Here is a 21,619-nt window from a genome sequence, read left to right as displayed (position 1 = left end):
TGTATATAGAGAAAATAAATAAATTTAAGATGCAAAGACTTGTGAATCATAAATGATTTTTTAAAAAAAGTTAAAATTTATTAAAATGATAATACTGAAATAAGACTATCAGAAGAGGTTAATACACATGAATTAAAATAAATGAAATAACTAAAAATAAAATAAAGGATAAAAAGATTAATAAAAGATATCACATGAGTAAAACCAACAAAATAAAAAAATAGTAATAATCCTAATATTTAAGATTTTCCATAAGGGGTATTAAGGGCCAATAGACAGACACCTTTTTTTTAAATCAAAATAAAACAACAATGATAATGATAATAGTAAACCTTATTTCTTGAATTAAAGATATCAATTTACCAACAAAATGGAATAAGATTTAAAAAAAAAAAAAAAAAGATTTCCGTAATATCCTAGTAAAAAATACAAATAATTTAATTTATGTCTTTAAGAGAAAAGAATTTTTCCTTTTTTTTTTACATTAAACAATTAATCTAATAATTGTGAAAATGTATTGTCAGATTGATAGATAATGAAAATAATCCTCAGTTGCAGACCTTGACAATATATGTGGATTAAAATGCTTGTTTTTCATGTATTTTTATTGTTATGCACTGTTCCTTGTATTTTGAAACCCTGTCTTTGCTCTTGAACGTTTCAAAGTCAAATCAGATTGACAAAAAAATATGTAGATTTCAGTTCGACTTTGAAAAAGAAAAATGTCAGATGTTGAATTATTAGTTTTTAATGGCTCTTCACTTCCCATATGTACCAAATCCATACGTTTCGCCGCCAGTTTGACCTTAAAGAAAGTGAATATTTAATGAGCTTTAATTAACAATCAGACAACATCATGTAGCTTTTCTTAATTATGAAATGAGCGGATTTTGTTGATGAAATGCAGGGGTCATACACTCGCTCTTCCCCCCTTCATTTCTCTCATTCTATCCATCTTCTGTATTTGCACCTTGGGGTGATTACCAGGGCGAAGGTGTGAAGATTTGACACTCGGCAGATAGATTCATTTACTGCCACTGCCGGACCTGGAGGTGATAATGAGGTTGAGGATTAAAAGCAGACAATCAGTCGGCCCGTGACGAGGGCTGCGCCACCTCCTCCCCCAACGCCACTCCTCCTCCTCCCCCGCCTTGTTAAAATACACTACTCCCTTTTTTTCACCCCGTTTTTTGCTGATCTCCCATGTAATTACACGCTAATCTCTGACTCTGAGGGACAGAGACGGATAGTGAGAGGACGAGGAGAGAGAGGTGGAGGGAGAGACAGAGAGAGGGTTTACAAATTTAAAAAGTTCTGGCTGTTGTGTGGTTTAATTCTTATTCATATCCAGATTCAGACAACTTCATCGTCTGTCGTGACAGAAAAATGTCTTAGACGTGGCTCAACATACAGTGCAAAAAAACCTCAGACAATAAACATACAGCATGTGTTCCTAAAAAAAAAAAGTATATATATATATATAATACACTTCATACAATAATTTTTATAATGAATATACATATATATACATATATATATGTGTGTATATTATATATATATAGCAAAGGGCTTATGATTTATAATTATTTAGTTTGGACAAACATGACTAACATTTCTTTTTGGGACAGGTTCTTCTGTAATTGTAACAAAAGACATACTTTCTGTTATTTATATTTTGATTTCTTGTACAAAACTGTGACACCTCATGTGTATTTCCTAAAAAATCAAGACAACAATTTAACTTTCTTTCCCATGCGTTGGTCTTGTTTTTTTTTTTTTATCCCTGTCTGTAGATTTTTATGATATTCAATAGAAAGAAACATTATTTTTTGTTTTCTGTGTTTTTAATCAGACAGCGCCACCGTGTTTCCTTTCGTGCATTACCCATCTGCACATTGGGAAGATTATATTTTCAATGAAGATGTTGGAGAACCTTTTATTGCCAAAGGCTGTCTTGAGAAGTCCTTTTTTATCATTTTATTTTATTTTTTTTTCCTTGTTCAACATGAATCCATTTTGAATTGTGGCCATGCAACTTTTGATCTTTTTTGCTCACATTTTTTCACTTTTTTAAAAAACATTTTATCCACTCTACACCATAGTGCTTGTTAAACATAATATACAATGTACTGATATCCTTGACATGTTTTGTTCTACAACATAAAATACATCAGAAGATACTCCACCTGTGACCTTTGAAGCTTTAATTTGTCTTAGAAAAGACAGTTTAGACCACAGAACATCTTAATGGTTTTACAGCCTTGTTGTGGTGGCCACGCAGCCGTAGTGTGGTTTGTTTATAGCCTAATAATAGCCTACTTCTGACGATTGCATTCAGGCTTCAGAAATCATAAAAGTGGTGTCTTGCTGTCTCTTGCTGAACAAAACTTGTAAGTATCAAAAATGTTTGTTTAGCTGGGAGCTGTTTTGTTTTCTGCAATGATCCAAAATCCGATGGAAAAATCTCTGAGGCTTTTTGACTAAGGAACCAGAGCGATGCTAAATTTCGCACTGGCCCTCAGAAAAATGTTATCTCTGCAGCACTCTGTTAGCAGCATTTTTAAAACTCTTGCTCTGTTTAGTATCCACACAGGGCGGCTATAGTATGGGTACAGTCTGGGAAACATGGAGGCCTGATAGCCAAATAATGAAGACACGTGACATCCAACCACAACACTTCAAGTATTAAATACTTGCTGTGGACGTTTGTTGCATGTCTCACACCTGTCTGTTTCTCCACAATTAGCTATCCAAGAAAAGTGATTAAAAAAAAGAAAACGTCGAAGAAAGATTATATTTCTTGAAAAAAAGGTAATCACAAGGTGTGGAAACTTCTAATACAGATGTAATTTATAGTGATCAATGTACATAACTCTGGTCATGAGTCTGTATGTTGCATTTCATCTGTAGTTTAAAAAGTAAAAAATAAATAAAATAAAAATGTAGTATCTTTAATCACAGTTTCTGTTATTACTGATACTTTCTGAGCATAGGCCCAATTTTAAAGTATTTAACCTCACATTTTCTCAGTGAAGTGATATTGTAGCTCCAATCAGTCCATTTTTAAAAACAGGAGCATTCAAATCGTTACTGTCTCCCGTGTTACTGTACAAATTATGTAAAGATAAGACTCATTTACAGACAACATGAACTGTGTGAGGGGAAAGGTGATTTGGGACGTTTCAGCTGCAGCGTGAAAGCTGCCGTGGCTGCACCTGTGATGTTTGTTTACTCTGTGGCATCAATCATGGCGCCTTGATGTTCCCATGATATTTGCTCTGCATACCCAGATCTATTTTTGGTCCCGAGACATCTAACACCGTCACGGCGCTCCTCCAGAGCCGCTGTGCCCCCGTGCGCCCACAGGCTCTCGCTGTGCTGTGTAACCATCCTGAGTTAACCTTTCCTGAAGGCACAGGGAAGCCCAGGCATGGAGCACTCTTTAGCATAATGAGTATGTTCATCAAAGCGCTGCGATGTGCTGGATGGAGCCGCCGGAGTCACCAACACACGCGCCCCCATCAACACACCCAATGCTAATGTGCGTGTAGGCATGTACATGTGTGCGTGTTTCCCGCTGAGCTGGGAACAGGGCCACAGGTGATGGCGCTCTAAATTACACATGCACACACACTCATTTACACACACAACCACACACACACACACACACACACACACACACACACACACATGCACGGTGGACCTCAGCGGCGGCCGCCCTCGGACCTCATTTGAGGATGAAATCGTTTATGTGACCAAAGTGTCATCTATAATTAATGACCACTTGTGTGTAATTTAGAGGGATCTCACCTGTGGCCCTGTCCCCAGCTCAGTGGGAATGCACACACATACACACACACACACACACACACACACTCACATGCGTAACATAAACACATAAACTCAAGTGAAGTTGCACACACATAACTCTGCACAAACAGTAGCAGGGCTGAACAATTTGAAAAAATATCATATCAGGATTCACTCACATGTTTATCTTGATATTGATTAACTGAAAATCACTTTTAAAAGGTTTAAGAAATATAAATTTTAATTTCCACCCTGGCTTCCTGACATATTTCCATCATATAATCAGTTGAAGTCCAACTGATAATAAATTGCATTTTTGTTTTTTCAGTAACTAAAGGGACAAATGTATATATTTTTGGTTGCATGCAGCGCCCACTGCTATTGTTTATTTCTGTCTCCATGGACCTAGAAATGGTATAAAATGTATTAGAAAGGGCATAGGTTTGGTCTCTGATTTTGGGCAGACACAACAAAGTCAGATTTTTTTTTGCAAAAAAAAAAAAAAACATTTTTAAAAAAAGTCCCACAAAAAAGAAAGACAAAACCCACATAGAAGAACTGGAAGTACTTTTTCCATTCCTGAGTCTGTAGATCTTAATCTCAGGCTGTGTATGACCCCAACAACCACTTTCAAAAAAGATAAGGTTAGCCTGTTTGTCTTCTAAGAGGCAAAATCTGAGATCAACAAGAAAGCAGTAAGCAGTAAGCAAACCTGAGGTAAAAAATGAAACCACCCCAGAGTTTCTCTCCTCTCATTTTGGCTATTTGACAGCAGGAGAACACTGTTCAGAGATATTTTATTGATTAAATTAAACAGAAACTGATCTTTGAGCTGTCTAGCGTATGTTTTGCTAATTAAGTTACCAACAGATGCAGACGTGCAGCAAAAAAGTACACTGCTTTTATCACTTTAAGCTAAATGGCTAATAAGCCAGTCAGCTGTCGGGCATTAAATGGCAAAAAAAACTTAAAAAATGTCAACACTGGTAAGTTAAGATGCTTTAGTTTGTGGTCCCTCTGCGCTGTCAAGTTATGGTGCAAAACTCTTCCCACAGTAGCAGCATGGATTACTGCTCAGCAATTATGTCAATCTGAATTTGCCTTAGTCTTGTGTTTTGTTGTGATTGATGCAGAAAACACATTGAAATCAGATTTGAGTGGCCAGAGTATCCGAACTGTGTAACTGCATCTAAAACCACCTCTAATTATGGTTTGTATCTGATTTGCAAAAATTGTATTCTTTTTTTATGTTGTTGTTGCTTTATAGACTTAGAATCTGGGTATGTAAAAAATACACAAAAACACAGATCTGAACTGAAAAAAGTCAGATTTTTCTCCAAAGCCTCTTTTAGTAAGATATCTTAATAAAAAAACTGAGTTTCAGACAATCAGTTTTTTGACATTTTTGTTTACAGCAAAACAAATTGCAGCTGGATTTAAATGTGCTAAACTGTTAAAGCTTTTCTGTTTATCACTCACCATCTTGCTTTTGAATGAAAAGGTAGAAGCATGCCAATGACTCCAACAATTGACAATTACCGAGTGCTTTTAGGGGACAACTCTCAAAAGTTGAAGGAGAACGATGGCTGATTAAGTTGAAACAAACCAAATTCAGCCTAACTTCCCCCTGCAGATGTGTTGCTGGAGGTGTCAGACCTCCGATAAACACGTAGCTGAAACGCCCCGAGCCTTGTAAACAATATGAAACCATTAATTAACAGCATTGCTTTGTTAAGTTTATTTCAGGTGTCAACCAATTCCTAAAATTAATGCTTCTACAGTGTAACAGTACCACAAATGAGATTCTGTGCTTGATTTCAACTTTTAGGTTATTGCAATACTTGTTTTTTAATTGTGCAGCGGGCTGCTGCACAATTAAAAAACAAGTATAACAAAGCACGTGTTAAAATTTAACAAAGCACGTGTTAAAATCAATTACAGGAGTATTTTCTTCATTCAATAACTGAAATATCTGCGCAATAGAGGGCAGACAAACACCCCTGCAATTAACACATCAGTTCAGTTAAACCACATTTTGGATTCATGATAAAATTGACTTTAAATTTAAATGAAAAAACAGGAGCAGTAAGCATTAAACTTTCAGAATGGTCCTCATTTTCCTTACAAGTGAAAAAACAAATAAATTTCATGCTTATCAGTTAACTTCTTTGTCATTTAAGCAGTTCAGGTTTTGTTGGATATTTTAGTATCAGTATCAGTAGTTTTAGTATAAGGAGGAAAAAAAAAGAAATCTTGGAACCGTTGCAGAGCAACAAAAAGAAATACATTTTTCAAACTGCTCGCCGCATCTCTGAAGGCAAGACGATGCAACTCAGGTCATTTCTCAAACTGCCAGTCGGAGTCGGAGCGCTCCAGGCGGTGTCATGTTAAACAAAACAGTGCATTGATGCAATGCACAAAGAGTTGGTTATGTCAATGTGATATTTATCACCTCTGATCAAGAAGAAATTAGTGTGAAAATAAGGTCGTAGATCATTGTGGGTTAGATTAAGTGTCAGAGGGGAAAAAAATCAATGGCTGTGTGCCTCTGCGTTCAGTGTGGCCAGTGGAAAGTGCATCTAAAGGTGCTGTGGCCTCGGGACAGCGATGCTACGCTGAAGCTTATCGCCTCTGACATCCTTTAATACGGTGACCAACCAGAGGACGGTTGATGAACACTGTGTTTGTTCAGATTCAGGCTCTCTGAGCTACATTTGTCTTTTTGTTCCTCTGGTCCAGCTGACAGAAGGAAATGTTGGTGTTGTAAGTTTCTTCAAACCACAAGGACGTTACATTTGCATGCATCATATCAGTGTGTCTAATATAATGTAATATATAAGATGACTTTTGTCATCGGGAGGTAGAAGAGATGGTGAATGGTGAGTCACCAATAGGTGAGACTTCTGCCAATCTATAGACCACTGTTCAAAAACAACACCGGTCCTATGCAGCAATTCTACAAGTGTTTGTGGCACAAAACCTTTTTTTTTCCTTTAAGACACATCATGGTGTTTGAGCCATCAAACCTGGGTACTTTGGTGTTTTCACTGAGCCATCGTGGTGTTTCTCAGCACCGTTTGTGGCCATGAAGCTGTTTTTTTCATGGTAAATTGTGACTTTCGCAGCAGCGTTTGAGCCACTGAACCTGCTATTTTTATTGGTGAATGATGGTGTTTATCAGCAGTGTTTGTGGCACCAAATTTGGGTGTTTTAAAATGGGCATAGTGGTGTTGGCCAGCGGCATTTGAGACCCCAAACCTGGGTGTTTTTAACGGAAACATTGCAGTGTTGCCCAGTGGTGTTTATGGCACTGAACGTGTTTTTAGTGGCACATTGTGGCTTTTCACAGCAGCATTTAAGCCACCAAAACGGGCGTTTTTAGCATTACGTCATGGCGTTTATCAGCCGTGGTTATGGCAATGAACTTTGGTGTTTTAAGTTACACATAGAGACTTTGTGGTGACAGTTTTTCATGTTTTTAGGGACAAATTGCGATGTATCTCAAGGCCACTGGAGCCACCAAATTCCATTGTCTTCTGCCACTAAATTGCGGCGTATCGCTGTGGTGTTTCACCCACGGTACTTTGGTGTTTTTCACCCACACATCTCCACATTTCCCAGTGGTGTTTGAGCCACTAAACTTGGGTGTTTTTCACTGACCTTTTTCAGCAGCTTTTGTGCCACCAAATGTGGGAGGTTTAAGCCAAAACATGACTTTTTCTAACCAACAAGTGATTTTTGTGCTTAAAACTAACCACAACGTGACCATAGTGTTGCTGAAAAACATATTTGCAACAAAAAAATATTGTACAAATGTAACGTATGGTGCTATTGGGTTGGTTGCTGAGCACCTTTTTTTCTTGGTATTGCATGTTTTTTCTGAAGCGCCTTTGTGTGTTTTCTTCTTCGCGGCCACACAGTTTGTATACGTCCTCTTCTTTCCGTTTTGTTTTATCATTTGCTTGTGCAAATAAACAACACCTCAGCCGCTCTGGAAACCCGAGCCACTGTTTTCCTTTGGTACGCCAGCTGTGACTACAACAGCTGATCTCACATGCACACCGCTAAAGTTATTATTGCAGTACACTTTGCATTGATACACTGTAGCAACAATCACAGCAGAGGCTTTGCGGCTACTCGCAGAATTAAAAACCTGCTACTGAAAACACAAATCGCTCCCACAGGGGGAAGATGCAGGAGCTTTAAGTCAGCCAACAGTTTAAGGAAATGGGCACTTTATGTTCACATTTATTGCACTTACCATAAAGTAAAGTCCTCCTAATCTACCTTAAAAGTATCATCTCACTCAAATGGACTCCTTATTAATCGTAGCACGAGCTGGCCGCTGTTGAAGACGCTCCTCACAGTCAGTCTGTCAGAGGAGCTCAGTGTTTAGCATCGCTCTGCAGATAACAAACGACAATCCGATCCGGCCAATGAGATGCTCCTAATTACCTAATGAACAGGGACATGAGGTGATTTGTTGCCATGGTGCGCTTGTTAGGTTAAGTGGTGGGAATCGACAGGATGGTCAGATGTTGTCTCTTACTGTATCTGTACTTATAGTGTGTCTACTGTTGAAAAACCCAGAGGTCTTAGTTTAAGACGTTACTCTTTGGAAGATGTAGGAATGCTTTGAAATTTTAGGAGAATCAGAGGGTTACAGGAGTTTTCTGAATGTATAGTAGGTAAAGTCATAACAGATCCATCTAACAGGTGAATGATGTAGGAAATCTGCAGTTTCTCTCCTAAAGAAATAAGCAAAATTTGTCCACATATTCTTTCTTTTCTGGCACCTACATTAACCAAAATACAACTCAACTACTTACAGTTTGAAATGTATGCTATGCTAGTCATAGCTACTTGATGAATGTGTGTGTTTGTGTTCAAGCTCCAGTTCTTTATGTAACTTTCCTTTAGATTGTCATTTAAGTTGTAAATATAAAAGTTATAATCACTGGTGTTGTACGATATATTGTCCCAGAAATAATAGTGTTAAACGATAATATTGTCAGTTTAGGGAAGAAACAAAAGAGAAACAAACTTTTAATTCTTGAGATTATTTTAGACATTTGAATATGATAAGTAATACTTTTCGGATGGTGTACTACTTGTGATGCACTTCCTGCGATGGACGGCATGAGAGATGGGTGTTTTGTTGGTGGATTTACGGCGTGAAGGATGACGTTTTTAGGGGGTAAAACTACAAACATTAGACTTTTGGATAGTTAACTAAAAGCTAAGGATTATCAGGATTTTCCCTCTTACACTCTAAAAGTGCTGCTGCAGGCTACTGGTGAGCTACGCTGTGTCATCTTTGAAATTCTTCTTTGGACTTTCGTAAGTAGGTGGGAGTGGAGAGAAAAAAAAGACAGAAACGCTGCACCTAAGTATTAAAATGGTCGTGAAAACCCTGCAGTTTTTTCTGGCATCATGTTGGCCAAAGTGTGAAATTTTGGACTGCCTTTTTTGAAGCCTCAAGTTTGGCATTTAGGTTGTCACCGCCTCGGTTTGTGACCGTATTTGGGTGAGAGGGTGGACCTGTGGAGGAGCGAGGGGCAGATCTGACTCACAAACTGTAGAGATGACTTCCCGACAGTCTGTCACTCAAAGCGACATAACTAAAGTCTTAATAAAATGAAAACGGGGACCAAAGTTGTTCTTTTGCACCAGGCTGTTAACGTGTTTATATCTGCTGTGAAGTTGGACTTTTTAACATGGGGATCTGTGGAGTTGACTCACTTTTGGAGCCCGCCTCAAGTGGCCATCGGAGGAATTGCAGTTTCACAACATTAGCTTCTTTTTTCAGCTCTAGACGTTGCTGCTCGGTTGGGATAAGTGGACATTTCTCTCAGTAGAAGAGATTCCAACTCCTTTAAATTCGTCTTCACCTCAGTTTGTGCCACCTAAACCACGTGTTTTTGCATTTCCTTGAGGCTTTCCATTGACATTTTTTGCCTTTAAAATTTGCTTTGTGTTCAATGTAAACATGGTTTTAGATGTAAGAGGCTATTGGATGCAACAAAAACATACCAAGGTAACGCCTGCACACTTATTCTATGCCACACAAGTTTATTTAAGATTTTTTGATGAAAATTTTAACCTGACGAAGATCAAAACATAAACTTGTGTAGCATGGAGTAAGTGTGCAGGCTTTACCTTTTTTCCTCATGTACACTGTTTTTTGATTGCCTTGCACCTACGTGATGTGCATATAACTACCCTCTTTAAACAAAAACATACCATCCAAAACATTCCTTATGTTGTATTTGGCCTCATTCTCTCCATCAATCACCAGCCACCAGTTTTGAATATGCTTTTCAAAGTGGCCGCATTCATTTGTTTGTTTGCAAAATTTCCCTGGTCGGTGTCCATGTGTTCTCTCGGGTTTGACTACCAAGCTCACAGACTGATGCTGATGATGATGATGATGATGATGATGATGATGATGAGGGGGAAGATGCAGTGATGTGTTGTTGTGGCGAGCCTCTCAGCGTGGCCCCATCGCCCTCCTGCCTCTTCCCACCTCCCTCTGCTCCCATCCCTCTTCTATTGACCATGTTGCACATTATAAATCAACTGTGAGTTGGGCTACCTTGCAAGTACCCTAATGAAAGCTCATTTATAAAGTGGCTAAATGGTCCTGACAAAAGTCCTAATGAGGAAATCAATAATTCAGTGATTGTTACTCTTCTTATACTAATACGTTCCTCTTGTAGCGCTTTGATTCCAGCTAGGAGAGGCCCATTTTTTACTGTGTTCAGTTCTGCGTGTCAGCACTGTTGTAGGTTTTTTTTCTGTCCTCGAAGCTTTGTGATAAATTATGTGTTGCTGTCTGTTGTTTCTTAGAGAGATTAAAAGCCTTTTTGCGATCTGTGTGACGCTGTTTTAACGCTGTGATGCTGCTTTCTTTGACGCGCATGGTGATTTCTGACATCGACAATTTCTGTTTGATCTTTGTCCTCCTTGATTTTGTATTTATTCTTAACTTTCGGACACTATGCTGGAATTTTCTTTCTCTGGGAATACACAACCGAATTGCATTGTGGTATTCAGGAGTAAAACTTAGGATACATCGTATGTACACACACATTTTCTGTGTATGTGGGTATTTTATAGTGCAATATTTAGTGGATGAAATTAACAGCTGAGAATTCGAACACTACGACAAAATGGCAAACACACTATATAGTGCACTATTCCTGTGGTAGGAAACAATTTCAAACACAGCACACACACAACATGGTTTACGCTCAGTATGAAAATATACCTAAAATACTTTTTTCAGTATAGTTAAAAATGAGCAACATATAAAAAGTGCATTGTGAAAATGTGACTTAAAACTAGTCAAGAAGTCAATTCATGACAGCTTCTGTCACACAACCTAAATCCAAGACAAGACACCACTGAAAGACGATGGCGGTCAAACGACACAGACTGTGTCCTTGATTAAAATTAAATATTTTTCTTAGTTTGAATTGTTGGGAGCAAAACACATGACGCTGATGTAGTACTTTTTAGACATTTCAATGCGGAAAAGTTACTTACGTTAAATTCTACTTGACTTTCAACAACAAATAATCAATACTCCAACCCAAAAAAAGGAGACATTTTATTCATGTAGTCATAAGACGGTATAATGTAGCAGTATGTGGACAGATGGTGACTCACCCCCGCGAGGTCACTGATCATCAGCCTGTAGCGATGGGAGTGTGTGCTGTAGGAAGCCCGGGGAGCAGCACCCCAGTCCTCTGTTAATTGCAGGGGCAGTTAGATTACCCTCTTACCCCCCTTACTGGGCCCTAATGTCGGGCACTGGTAACCACTGGCCACCCCGTGTGCTCCTCAGATGCCTCCTTCGCTGGCTTTAGATTCATCATCACGCTTCAATATGAGATTAATGAGCCACATTATGCATTCTTTGGAGATTAATGACTGTGTGGTTTTGGTCAGCGGTTAACATTAGAGGTATATTTCCTGTCTAGTTTCGAAGATTTCTTTTATGAAGCGTGACTCAAACACAGAGCGGTCTCTTTTTCATAAGCTCAGCATATAAGGGACAGGAGACAGAGAAGAGGAGGTGCTATGACTGTACTTCAGATTTTGATGTGGGGGAAAACACTCCCTATGTTTCCTCTCTTTTCTTGGTCCCTTTGCAGTTCCTGTTGTCTTGTTTCTTTCAGAACAAAGAATAAGCTGTGGTACTTTGAGTTCGGCACTTCGGAGACCTTTTCGGCCACATGTAAGAAGCTCCACGACTTTCTGGAGGTTGAGGTAAATCAAACCACATATTTTCTGTGTTTTTGAGCTTTAAAGAAAAAGAAAACAGAGAAGAAACTTAAAGTAAAGATATTTCAAAGTCACTCTTTTTTTAGTGAATCTCAAGCAGTCAAACATTTTGATTGATTTGATTTATTTGTTGTGAGCATGTAAAAGAAAATAGAGAAATAATTATACAAACAGGCAGACAGACAAAAAAAGTAATATATACAGACAATAAAAAACATGAAGCAAAGGAGTGCAGATTTATTTAATCCCACCCCTTCTCCATAAGTCATTGAATTTTAATTAACAGCTTCCTTATTTATTTAAACCTATACTTTAATTAAAGAAACATATATGCATACACCCACATACTCAAAATGAAAAATCTACAGTTTTCATTATTATTTACAGAAAAAAAGAGGAAGATAAACTTGAAAGAAGAAATATTAAGTAATCAAATAAATAAACAGTAACCCCTGTTAACGCCTGGTAATTATCAAACCTCCTCGTCATGAAAATCATGTTTTTATACATTATTTTAAACTGATTATGTTTGGAATCTGTTTTATCTCGACATTAAAACTGTGCCTTAGTTTCACTCATTAGATTGATGAACAAAAACTTTTCCTGGTGGTACGTTTAATGTATATTTAGGAATTACTAGGAATATTTCATTACGCACATACATGCAGGTAAGAATATTGTTGCCTTTCGGAAATATTCTGGTCAACCTTTGTTCCATAAATGGCACAAATTTGTGTGAGTTTTAACTTCTCCTAGACAAAGTGTTGATGTGTGAAAGCTATCTGTGCACCTCCATGCCCGCCTCTCACTGAACATCAGTTCAACACGCAGGTAATTAGCCCTACGCGACCCTGCTGTGTGTGATATTGAGTGATAATGAAGACGGTGTCTATACAATTCATCTTCTCCCTCTCAGAGCTATCCACACAGTGCAGAGGTCTTCATTAATTAGAGCTCGATAAGTAGCTGCATTACTGGAGGAGGTATGATGATCCATACTGGGTTAAAATCCACTGTTTAGAGTTTTACTGGCCTTTTCAGCTCAGTCAGACCTAATTGACACAGATGGTGGTTCTAAAAATAGACTGAGGTTAAAACACAGAGATTTAGATTCAGGCTCAGTCAGAGAAGCAGAAACAAAATGTAACTTCTGAACAAGGACACTGAACTGAAACAAAAAGTCACCATTACCGTAGCTCAGACGTGTCATCTGTTTCAGCTGATTGTAAAGCATTGAGCAACTTTGATGGACCCTTTACGAAGGTCCGACAAACAAACGCATTATCTACCTTTGGGGAAAATGAAAAAGCAGTTGTAGAAAGAAGCAGAGGGTCTATAATATATGTTTGAGTGGTGTTTCCAGGATTTAAAAAAAAAAGCAGAAGTTAGAAGCTAAAGCATACATACAGATCACACTACTGCTAATTACCTGGCAATTTTAACAATAGAAAATGAAAATAAAAGGGAAACTTTGCCGATATTCAGCCAACAAACACCATTCATCTACACACACTGCGATGACACACAGCTGGTTGAAGGTCGGTAAAGTTTCTCTGATTCCCCTCACTGTCCCTGTAAAGACCGGTGCACACTGTGCGATTTTGGGCTATCACAGATGAAAGATGACATTAGGCACGTTAGAGCCATGGTCGAGGCTCTAACGCGGAGGTTCTACGTCGTACAGTGAGAGAGGTTACACGACAGCCGTTGTCTTGCAATCAAAGACAGCCTGGGATCAAATTCAGTCCGAAATTTGGGATAAGAATCTCACTGTGTGACTGCTGTTACGATCTACGCCTATTTAACCAACCAATAGAAATGCAGCATTAAAAAATGCACCAATCAGTGCGAAGCTGTAAATGCTAATATATGCTAATAAGTACTTTGAGCTCTTGTTGCAAAACTGGCGTGCTGAGTTGGCCTCTTTTCCTCCTCCACAACTGCATCCACATTCTCCTCCTCCTCTTCCTTAGACTTTTTTCGACACACATAAATGCCACTATAGCAAGGGCTCGATTTGTTTGTTTACATTTTGCTCTTACCGCTACAGCGACGTAGGTGGATGACGCACGCCAACGACGTTTGAGTCATGCGTATTGACGTCGATGAACTTAGATCATAGCCTATGATTCAGTAGGTGATTGTCCGCGTACAGTCTGCACACATCACACTTGATGTCGTACTCGAGTTTATTATGATCCATGTTGCACAGTGGAGCTGCACTAAACTTACTTATTCTCATTAAAGTGGTGTGTGTTTACATTCAGTAGGTTATACCTTCAGTAGCTAAGTCAGCTAGTTAGCTAACATCAGCAACTGACCCTGAACTTTTCAGGGTTTGATTTTGGTTTTTGGACGAGAAAGAAGCATTTGTCTCGTTCTTACTTCTCTTGAGGTAACGGGTATCATTATCACACACGCCCCCGCACAACATTTAGCTTAAAATCCATAAGACCAGCCTGAAAATGAAGAAACTCTGAAACTATTGCATGAGTCTACACATATATGAAGGACCCTTGTTGGAGTTGGCCGATGCAGCGCAACATTTGGCCAGTCTACGTTGAGGGATGGGACATGGCGAAGTGTCAATTCTTAGCTAATTTTTTGGGCTTCTATGTAAACATCCAATAAATGGGCGTGCTTGTTCATCAGCTGAGTTTAGGGTTTCAGTCTCTTGATAATACAATCACAAACTTTTGACATTCTGCTGAGCAAAGTAAAGCTAAAGACGCTGTGGTTTCTCTGCTAACTGATACTTCCACTCAGCCGATGAGATTATTTCTGCCAAAAATTCTTTGAAGACTCAAACTTGCTTCTGTGTCTTTTTCCTTTCTAAAAGTGTGATGGTGTTACTCTGGACCTCAGCAGCATCTCCTTGGAAGGCATTGCAATTCTCAACATTCCCAGCATGCACGGTGGCTCCAACCTTTGGGGCGAGAGCAAGAAGAGGAGGGGTAATCGCAAGGGGGCCAAAAAGAGCCAAGACAAGAGGGCCCCTGTGCTCGATCCTAAGGAGCTCACGTTTGCAGTTCAAGGTAAAATTAATACATTTATGACAATTTTTCGCTTATTTCTTGATAATAATTCTGAAGTCACTGCAGAAGACCAGCCCATTAGAGCTCATATCCAACCTGAAAACCCCATAAGAGATATATCATCATGAAATATACCATAATGAGATGTATTTTGGTTTGAGAACAGAGTTTGTGTTTTTGGTATTTGTACTTAATTACTTCTCACCACATGCATTTAAAGATGTATTTTTAAAATGTCAGAAAACTCAAAACACTTTGAGGTAATTGTTGAGTCATCAGCAGCACTTTGAAAGCCCTGCATATATTGCAGATCATGGTTGGTTTGTGTTATTGGACGATAATATTGTACGTTAAACCGGTTTGACAGTGTAGGCGGCTCTCTACCCCGAAGCTCACAGCAGACAGTCTGTGTCCTTGCTCCTATCAGACAGATCAAAGACTAAACTTCCCACCAAACTTTTCCTGAGTGCATGAATATTTCACCGATGACAAGGTGAATCATAGCCAGCAGGTTTTGTTTGCAAAGAAGAGGTACAATCATGTCACTGTTTGGAACTGTCACTTGTGTATTAATGGTCTGTGTTGGCTCCAGTGGACAGCCTCAGTTAATAGGAGCGGACTGGGGGGGGGGTGTTGGGCATACCCCCGAATCCATTTACGTCAAAAGGAAGCCCGTCAATGGGAATCTGTGAATGAACGAAGCAGAATGAGTCAGCTGCTCCATCTGGTTAAATGGTGGGAGCTACTTTAAAAGACTTGTTAGGGAAAGAAAGAAAAAAACAGAAAGATTTGGTAGAAGAAGTATTCCAAACTAATATGTAAAAGTATTAATACCACTGTGGAAAAATTCTTCATTTCTTCATTGAGAAATTTAAAATGAAAACAAATATTAGCGGTGCACAAGTGTTAAAGTATGATAGTCATAGTCAGAAAGAGTTTGATTTGGATTAGATGGATTGTCATGAAATGTAGTGAACCAAATACACGTTTTTTAGTTTAAATAAGCAGATGTACGTATGCAAACATGTTAAACTACACCGCATTTCCGAAGAAGTTGGGATGCTGTGTAAAATGTAAATAAAAACAGAATGCAATGATTTGCATTATGTTTTGACCTATATTCAATTGAAGACAATACAAACACAAGACAACGACAACTTTACTGTTTTTTTGTTTGTTTTTTTGTAAATATATACTCTTTCAGAATTTTATTTCTGCAACACATTTCACGTTTTTTGTTTTTGTATTGTTTCGTTTTGTTTTGTTTCACTTTTGAACAAAAGGTAACAACAATCTGCGCAACAGAACTTAATCGATTTCATATTTATGCCAAATATTCAGTTTTATACAATTTTCTCCTGATCTATGATCCCGTCAAGGGGCATATTTACAAAAAGATTTATCAGTTTAAACATCAAATATCTTGACTTTTGATTGTATTTAGTTGAAAAAAGAATTTGCCAATCATTGTATTGTGTTTTTAATTTTAATTACATCTAAAATTAAGTAAATTAAATACATTTTTTAATTTTGTTTTACACAGCATCCCAACTTTTTTTGGGATCTAGGTTGTATTAAAATATAATATCATCATCAAAAGCACTAGACTTTAAATTTGATTGGATGCATCAGCACGCATGTATTTTTCCTCCTCTCAAATGAGCTTTTGCCATGAATTCTGGATTCATTTGGGTTTTATTTGGGTTTTATTTCCTATCATGTCTGACTCCTTCCCACTCAGGTGATGCACAGTATGTTTTGGAGTTTCATGGTGAGATGGTGTGTTTGTACTCGGGGGTGAAGTGGATGTTACAATCAGTGTTGAGCTTGAAACATGGCGAGTCAGTGAGGATCTCCAGACATGGCTGCCAGTGATCCCCAGTGGGACTTCACTGCTCAGAACATGACTGATGGAAAAAAGAAACAGATCTCTGTGAAGCTGTCTGAAGCTTTATTCGTTTTTTTCCTTTGGATTTCAGAAGCTGTTACACCTTGAAACTAAAGCTTGTTAAAATCTGTCAGTACATGACAAATTAGTGCCTAATTTATAGTGGCAGCATTTATTGTAGTTGTGATGAAAGAAAAAGTGTTTTAATTGGAAAAGTTGAGAGAACAAGTGAAAGTATTGTAAATCAATAACACATGGTGTTAAATGCTGGGATGTTTTTAACTTCCCTAATGCTGGGAGGTATTAAGAGGTTTTTAAGATTCTGGCGGTTTCCCGGTATATCACATTGTTTTAGCCTCCAAGCTGGTGATAGCCTTGGCTGGAGGCATTATGTTTTAGGGTTATTTGTCCGTCCCATTCTTGCAAACACGATACCTCAGGAACACCTTGAGAGAATCTCAACAAATTAGGCAGTACCTGCTTCATTCAGCTTTATTGTAACTGCAGTTCATTCAGTAATTTTTATATTTTAGTAGTTAGCAGTAGTTATCTCGATATTTATAAATATCAAGATTTACATTGCGTATCGCAATATAGTCTTAAAATATTGCGATATTATTTTAAAGCCATATCGCCCAGCCCTAGTTATAACCGCTAGTAAGAAGGGTACAGAGTTAGTAGGGCACTCCTCAACCTCTCTATAAAGTGTGCTTCAACTGTGGCTTTCTTTGCTTCCCAATGAAGAACTCCAGCAAATGTTTCAGCTGCCACCAGTATAACGGTATATGAAAAATACATATCATTCACTGGATAAACTGGTGTATCATCCAGCACTAATGTGACTGTGAGATGAAGGTGCAGTATGGCTCAGGCTCTGAGGGAGATAGTTGATCAATTTAAAGCCCAACTTTGCTACGATGAACACTCCATTAATCCCTGAATAAAAATCAATCGGTGTGGTTTTAAAAAAGAGCCACAGTCTGAACCTGGAAAGGCACTTAGTGTGAGTGTGGATGTGTGTGTCACTGCGCCTCGTGTGTTTGTGCCCGTTTGTGTCTGTTTGCTTCTGTTTATTGACGTTTGTGTGTGTGTGCGTGCACCTGTGTGTGATGCCCTTGTGGAAGGTGCCCTCAAGGTGAGCAGCCTCACTTGTCAGATCAAGAGAACGACGTATTTAGAGGTAAACACGGGAGTGCATTAGCCCAGAGGGGGCACCGCCAAGCACGATGCACGGATCAAACTGGTGGCAGGGATTATTTTGTGTGTGTGTGTGGTTGTGTGGTTGTGTGGGTGTGTGGGTGTGTGGGCGGGTGGGTGGAGGGTGTCTGCGGGATAAAAAAACCCTGACCTTTCGGGAGCTGTTAAATCGTCCCGGTGGTGACGCCAGGAGACAAGCCCCTCAGGTGGAAGGGAATGGCTGCGGAGTGAATTATTTAGAATGGGACTGAGGTTTTATCAGGGGAGGGCTGGGGGGCGTTCATGTGTGGGTGGGGGGGCTGATGCTCAGGACTGATGCCCCGTGACAAGCCCTATGAAGCTTTCATTGGAGGATCGGCCTCCCCCTCATCCCGTCATTCCTCTTTGGTTTAACTTTCAGCTGATCGGCTGCTGGTCCAGCTGTGCTCCCTCACCAGTCCAGTCGCCAGAGGAAAATGTTGTATGTTTCCGTATTTGCATGTTTGATACAATTCATATCAACATTTCTGAAGTCATCTAATTTATGCACTGACTTTGTCATCGTTAGGTGGAGGGAATGGTAAATGGCGTGTCAGGTAGGCGAGACATGTGCCAAGCTGCAGATTACTGTTTGAGATCAACAAACAAACAAAACCAGTTCTTTTTCAATTCATGGAAAACATGGGTGTTTTGAATGGACACGTTTCTGTTTTCACAGCGGGGATAGTGGCATGAAAAGCATTTCTTTCTTACTAAGACATTTCTGTATTTCTTTCAAGGAAAATATTTTTTTATTGTGACATTGCTGTGTTCCCTGCTGGGAAAGTGCCAAAAAAAGCGGTTGTTTCATACTTAGGCATTGGTGCATTACCTGCTGGATTAGTGCCAAGAAATGAGGTTGTTTTTACCTAAGCATCACTGCGTTTCCATTTACAAAAAGTTGTCGTTTCTTTCTGAGATATTGCCACTTTTCCCGTCGGGATAGGGCCATAAAACCTGTTTTTTCTTTTTTTGGTTGTCTCTCTCTGGAATAATTCCACACAAGGTGGTTGTTTGTTACCAAGACATCGCTGGATTTCCAGCCTGGATTGTGCCATGAAAGGCAGTTTTTTCCTGGGATATCACTGCTTTTCTTGCTTGGATTGGGGTACATAAACCAGTTGTGTTTGTACTGAGACAGCACTGTGTTTCCTATCTGGACAGTGCGGTTGTGTCTTACTGAGACATGGCTGCATTTAAAGCCAGGATTGTGGCACAAAAGGTGATTTTTTTTATTTGATTTTTTTTATGGAGACATCACTGCATTTCCTGCTGGGATAATGCAAAGAAAAGTTGTTTCTTTTCAGCAGAGACAACACTACATTCCCTGCTGCAACTGAAATCAAGTATTTTAAGCTGAAATTCGATCATTTCCTAGACCATACCTAAGTGTTTCTTTTCCTTAACCTAACCACACATGAATCACAGCGTTGTTGAAATGTGAAGTTTCGCTATATCCACTACATAATAATAGTCAAATGTAACATATCCATGATTTTTTTTGAAAACATACAATGTTCCCTGTGTCTCCCTGTTGCTCCATGTGTCACTGTGCAGCCGCCCGCCTCGACAGGTAGTTGTTTGACAGTGACAAGACGCTGTTTCGTCTCCCACGCTCCGTCGGAGAAAGACAAGGCTGCTGTGACTGAAGCCACAGCACTTTGCTTTTGTGATTATGGACTTTCGTTCACACGACTCTGTGTCATCACTGTCGATGCCTGTTTGTTTACTGAAGTCAAACATTGCCCTGAACACTTAAGTGAGGCACATAATGTTGATCGTGGGTTAGGTAAGGAGTGTTTCAGTTTATATTTGGCCACAGGCTGCTTATCTTGTGTGTTAAACTTCAACAGCCTTCTTGTGTAAACATCAAGTGTGACTCAGTTTTTCTCCCAGTTTATTTATGAGAAGTAAACACGATGACTGGCTCTAAATTTGGCAGAGTCCACGTTTGATTATTGTTCCAGGTGTTTCATTTGCACCTCTAATAAAAGAAATAATGGTTGGTGATTCAGTGTGGAAATGGAAATTCACAGATAAATCATATTAGATGAAATGTGACTGTTCTTATTGAAGTCATGTTTCTGTGATTTATTGAGTTGTAATAAGTTGTTTTTCACCTTTAGATTTATTGTTTCAGGTTGTGGCCTAAACAAAACAGTATGAGTAATAATAGGTAATTTGACATTTTGCAAAATACTAAGTGAAGTGTAACAGCTACAAACTGTTGTTTACTGGGGGTTATCAGGATTACTATCACTTTTATTTATTGTACAGATTAAACAACAACAATGCTGGTAGACATATATTTCCCCCTGCCAGTCGCCAGAAGATGTTTGCATTGTGCATGTCTGCAAACCACAAATATGTGCATTTACATCAGAAATGCAAGAAAAAGAGCGCTTCCTGGACTTAAAGTCAGACTGTGGTGCTCTTTGGGTAGGAATACACTGAGACTTGAGAAAATCAAAAGAAAACTCCAAGGCACTCTCTCTAAAATCTTAAAATGCCTTTATTTTGACAGCATGGTCATGTTGGACCTCAAAACACCCTCTGACACTTTTTGGCATAAAGCCTTCGTCAGGAGGCTTCTTGACAAAGGCTTGATGCTGAAATGACTACTCTCGACTGTTACTAGTTTAACTCTGAATATGCAGGTCAGATGCATTTTATTGCATTTTTTATTAAACATCTTGCTGTACAGAGTCCTCCTGACCCTTTTTATATTTGGCAGAGAGGCTCTGTGGTTTCTCCAGCAGTAAGCACTCTCGGGTACACTGGATCTTTGTAGCCCTGGGCAACAAGGAATCCCTATCACCATGGTGACGCTGTCCATCATACGTGTCAGCGCGGGGCCGTGTGAGCCGTTTGCATTAACGTGAGAAGTCACAATGGGGGGAGCAGCTTTAAAGCCTCGTGTCAGCAGGTCAACCTGCTGGGTATGTACACAAACTCCTCCACTGCGACCCTGGAAAGCACTGCACTCACAGTCTGGCTCTGAGATAGGGGCAGACGCATGTCCATCACCATGGTGACAGCTGGACACCACAGCTCGGCAGCGACAACAACACCTCGACGACAACAGCAACATTACCCACGACACTCCTTCAGGAAACCGGCGCGGCTCAGACAAACATGACAGCGATGAAGCAGCGATGGAGCAGCGTCAGTGACAGCGAGCTAACTCGCTCACACGCACAGAGCGCCTAAAAATGGGTCTTAGTTTCAATTAGTGTCTGCATGCTCCCAGCAGCGAGGCAGCAGCTTCTTAATTTGTGGAGGGACGAGTCGATGGAGAGTCGGAGGCAGAGCGGGCCGCTGAAACAGATGGGCCCTGCGTGACACTGGGCTTCCAGCAGGGGCAAAATCAATGCTCATAACT

The 21,619-nt window shown here is 39.4% G+C and overlaps 1 protein-coding gene across 3 annotated transcripts in view; it reads left to right on the top strand.

The window, feature by feature from the left end:
* dgkb (diacylglycerol kinase, beta) overlaps positions 1–21,619 on the top strand; it is a 73,976-nt gene that overhangs the window by 45,438 nt on the left and 6,919 nt on the right. For all 3 annotated transcript variants that reach the window (XM_042489801.1, XM_042489800.1, XM_042489799.1), the window contains 2 exons: positions 11,994–12,084; positions 14,939–15,134. In XM_042489801.1, the coding sequence (XP_042345735.1) occupies positions 11,994–12,084; positions 14,939–15,134 (287 nt within the window). The remainder of the gene's footprint in view (positions 1–11,993; positions 12,085–14,938; positions 15,135–21,619) is intronic.

The sequence above is a fragment of the Plectropomus leopardus genome, chromosome 7 (assembly GCF_008729295.1).
Source record: "Plectropomus leopardus isolate mb chromosome 7, YSFRI_Pleo_2.0, whole genome shotgun sequence".
NCBI lineage: Eukaryota > Metazoa > Chordata > Actinopteri > Perciformes > Serranidae > Plectropomus > Plectropomus leopardus.
This window is presented reverse-complemented; position numbering and strand designations above follow the sequence as displayed.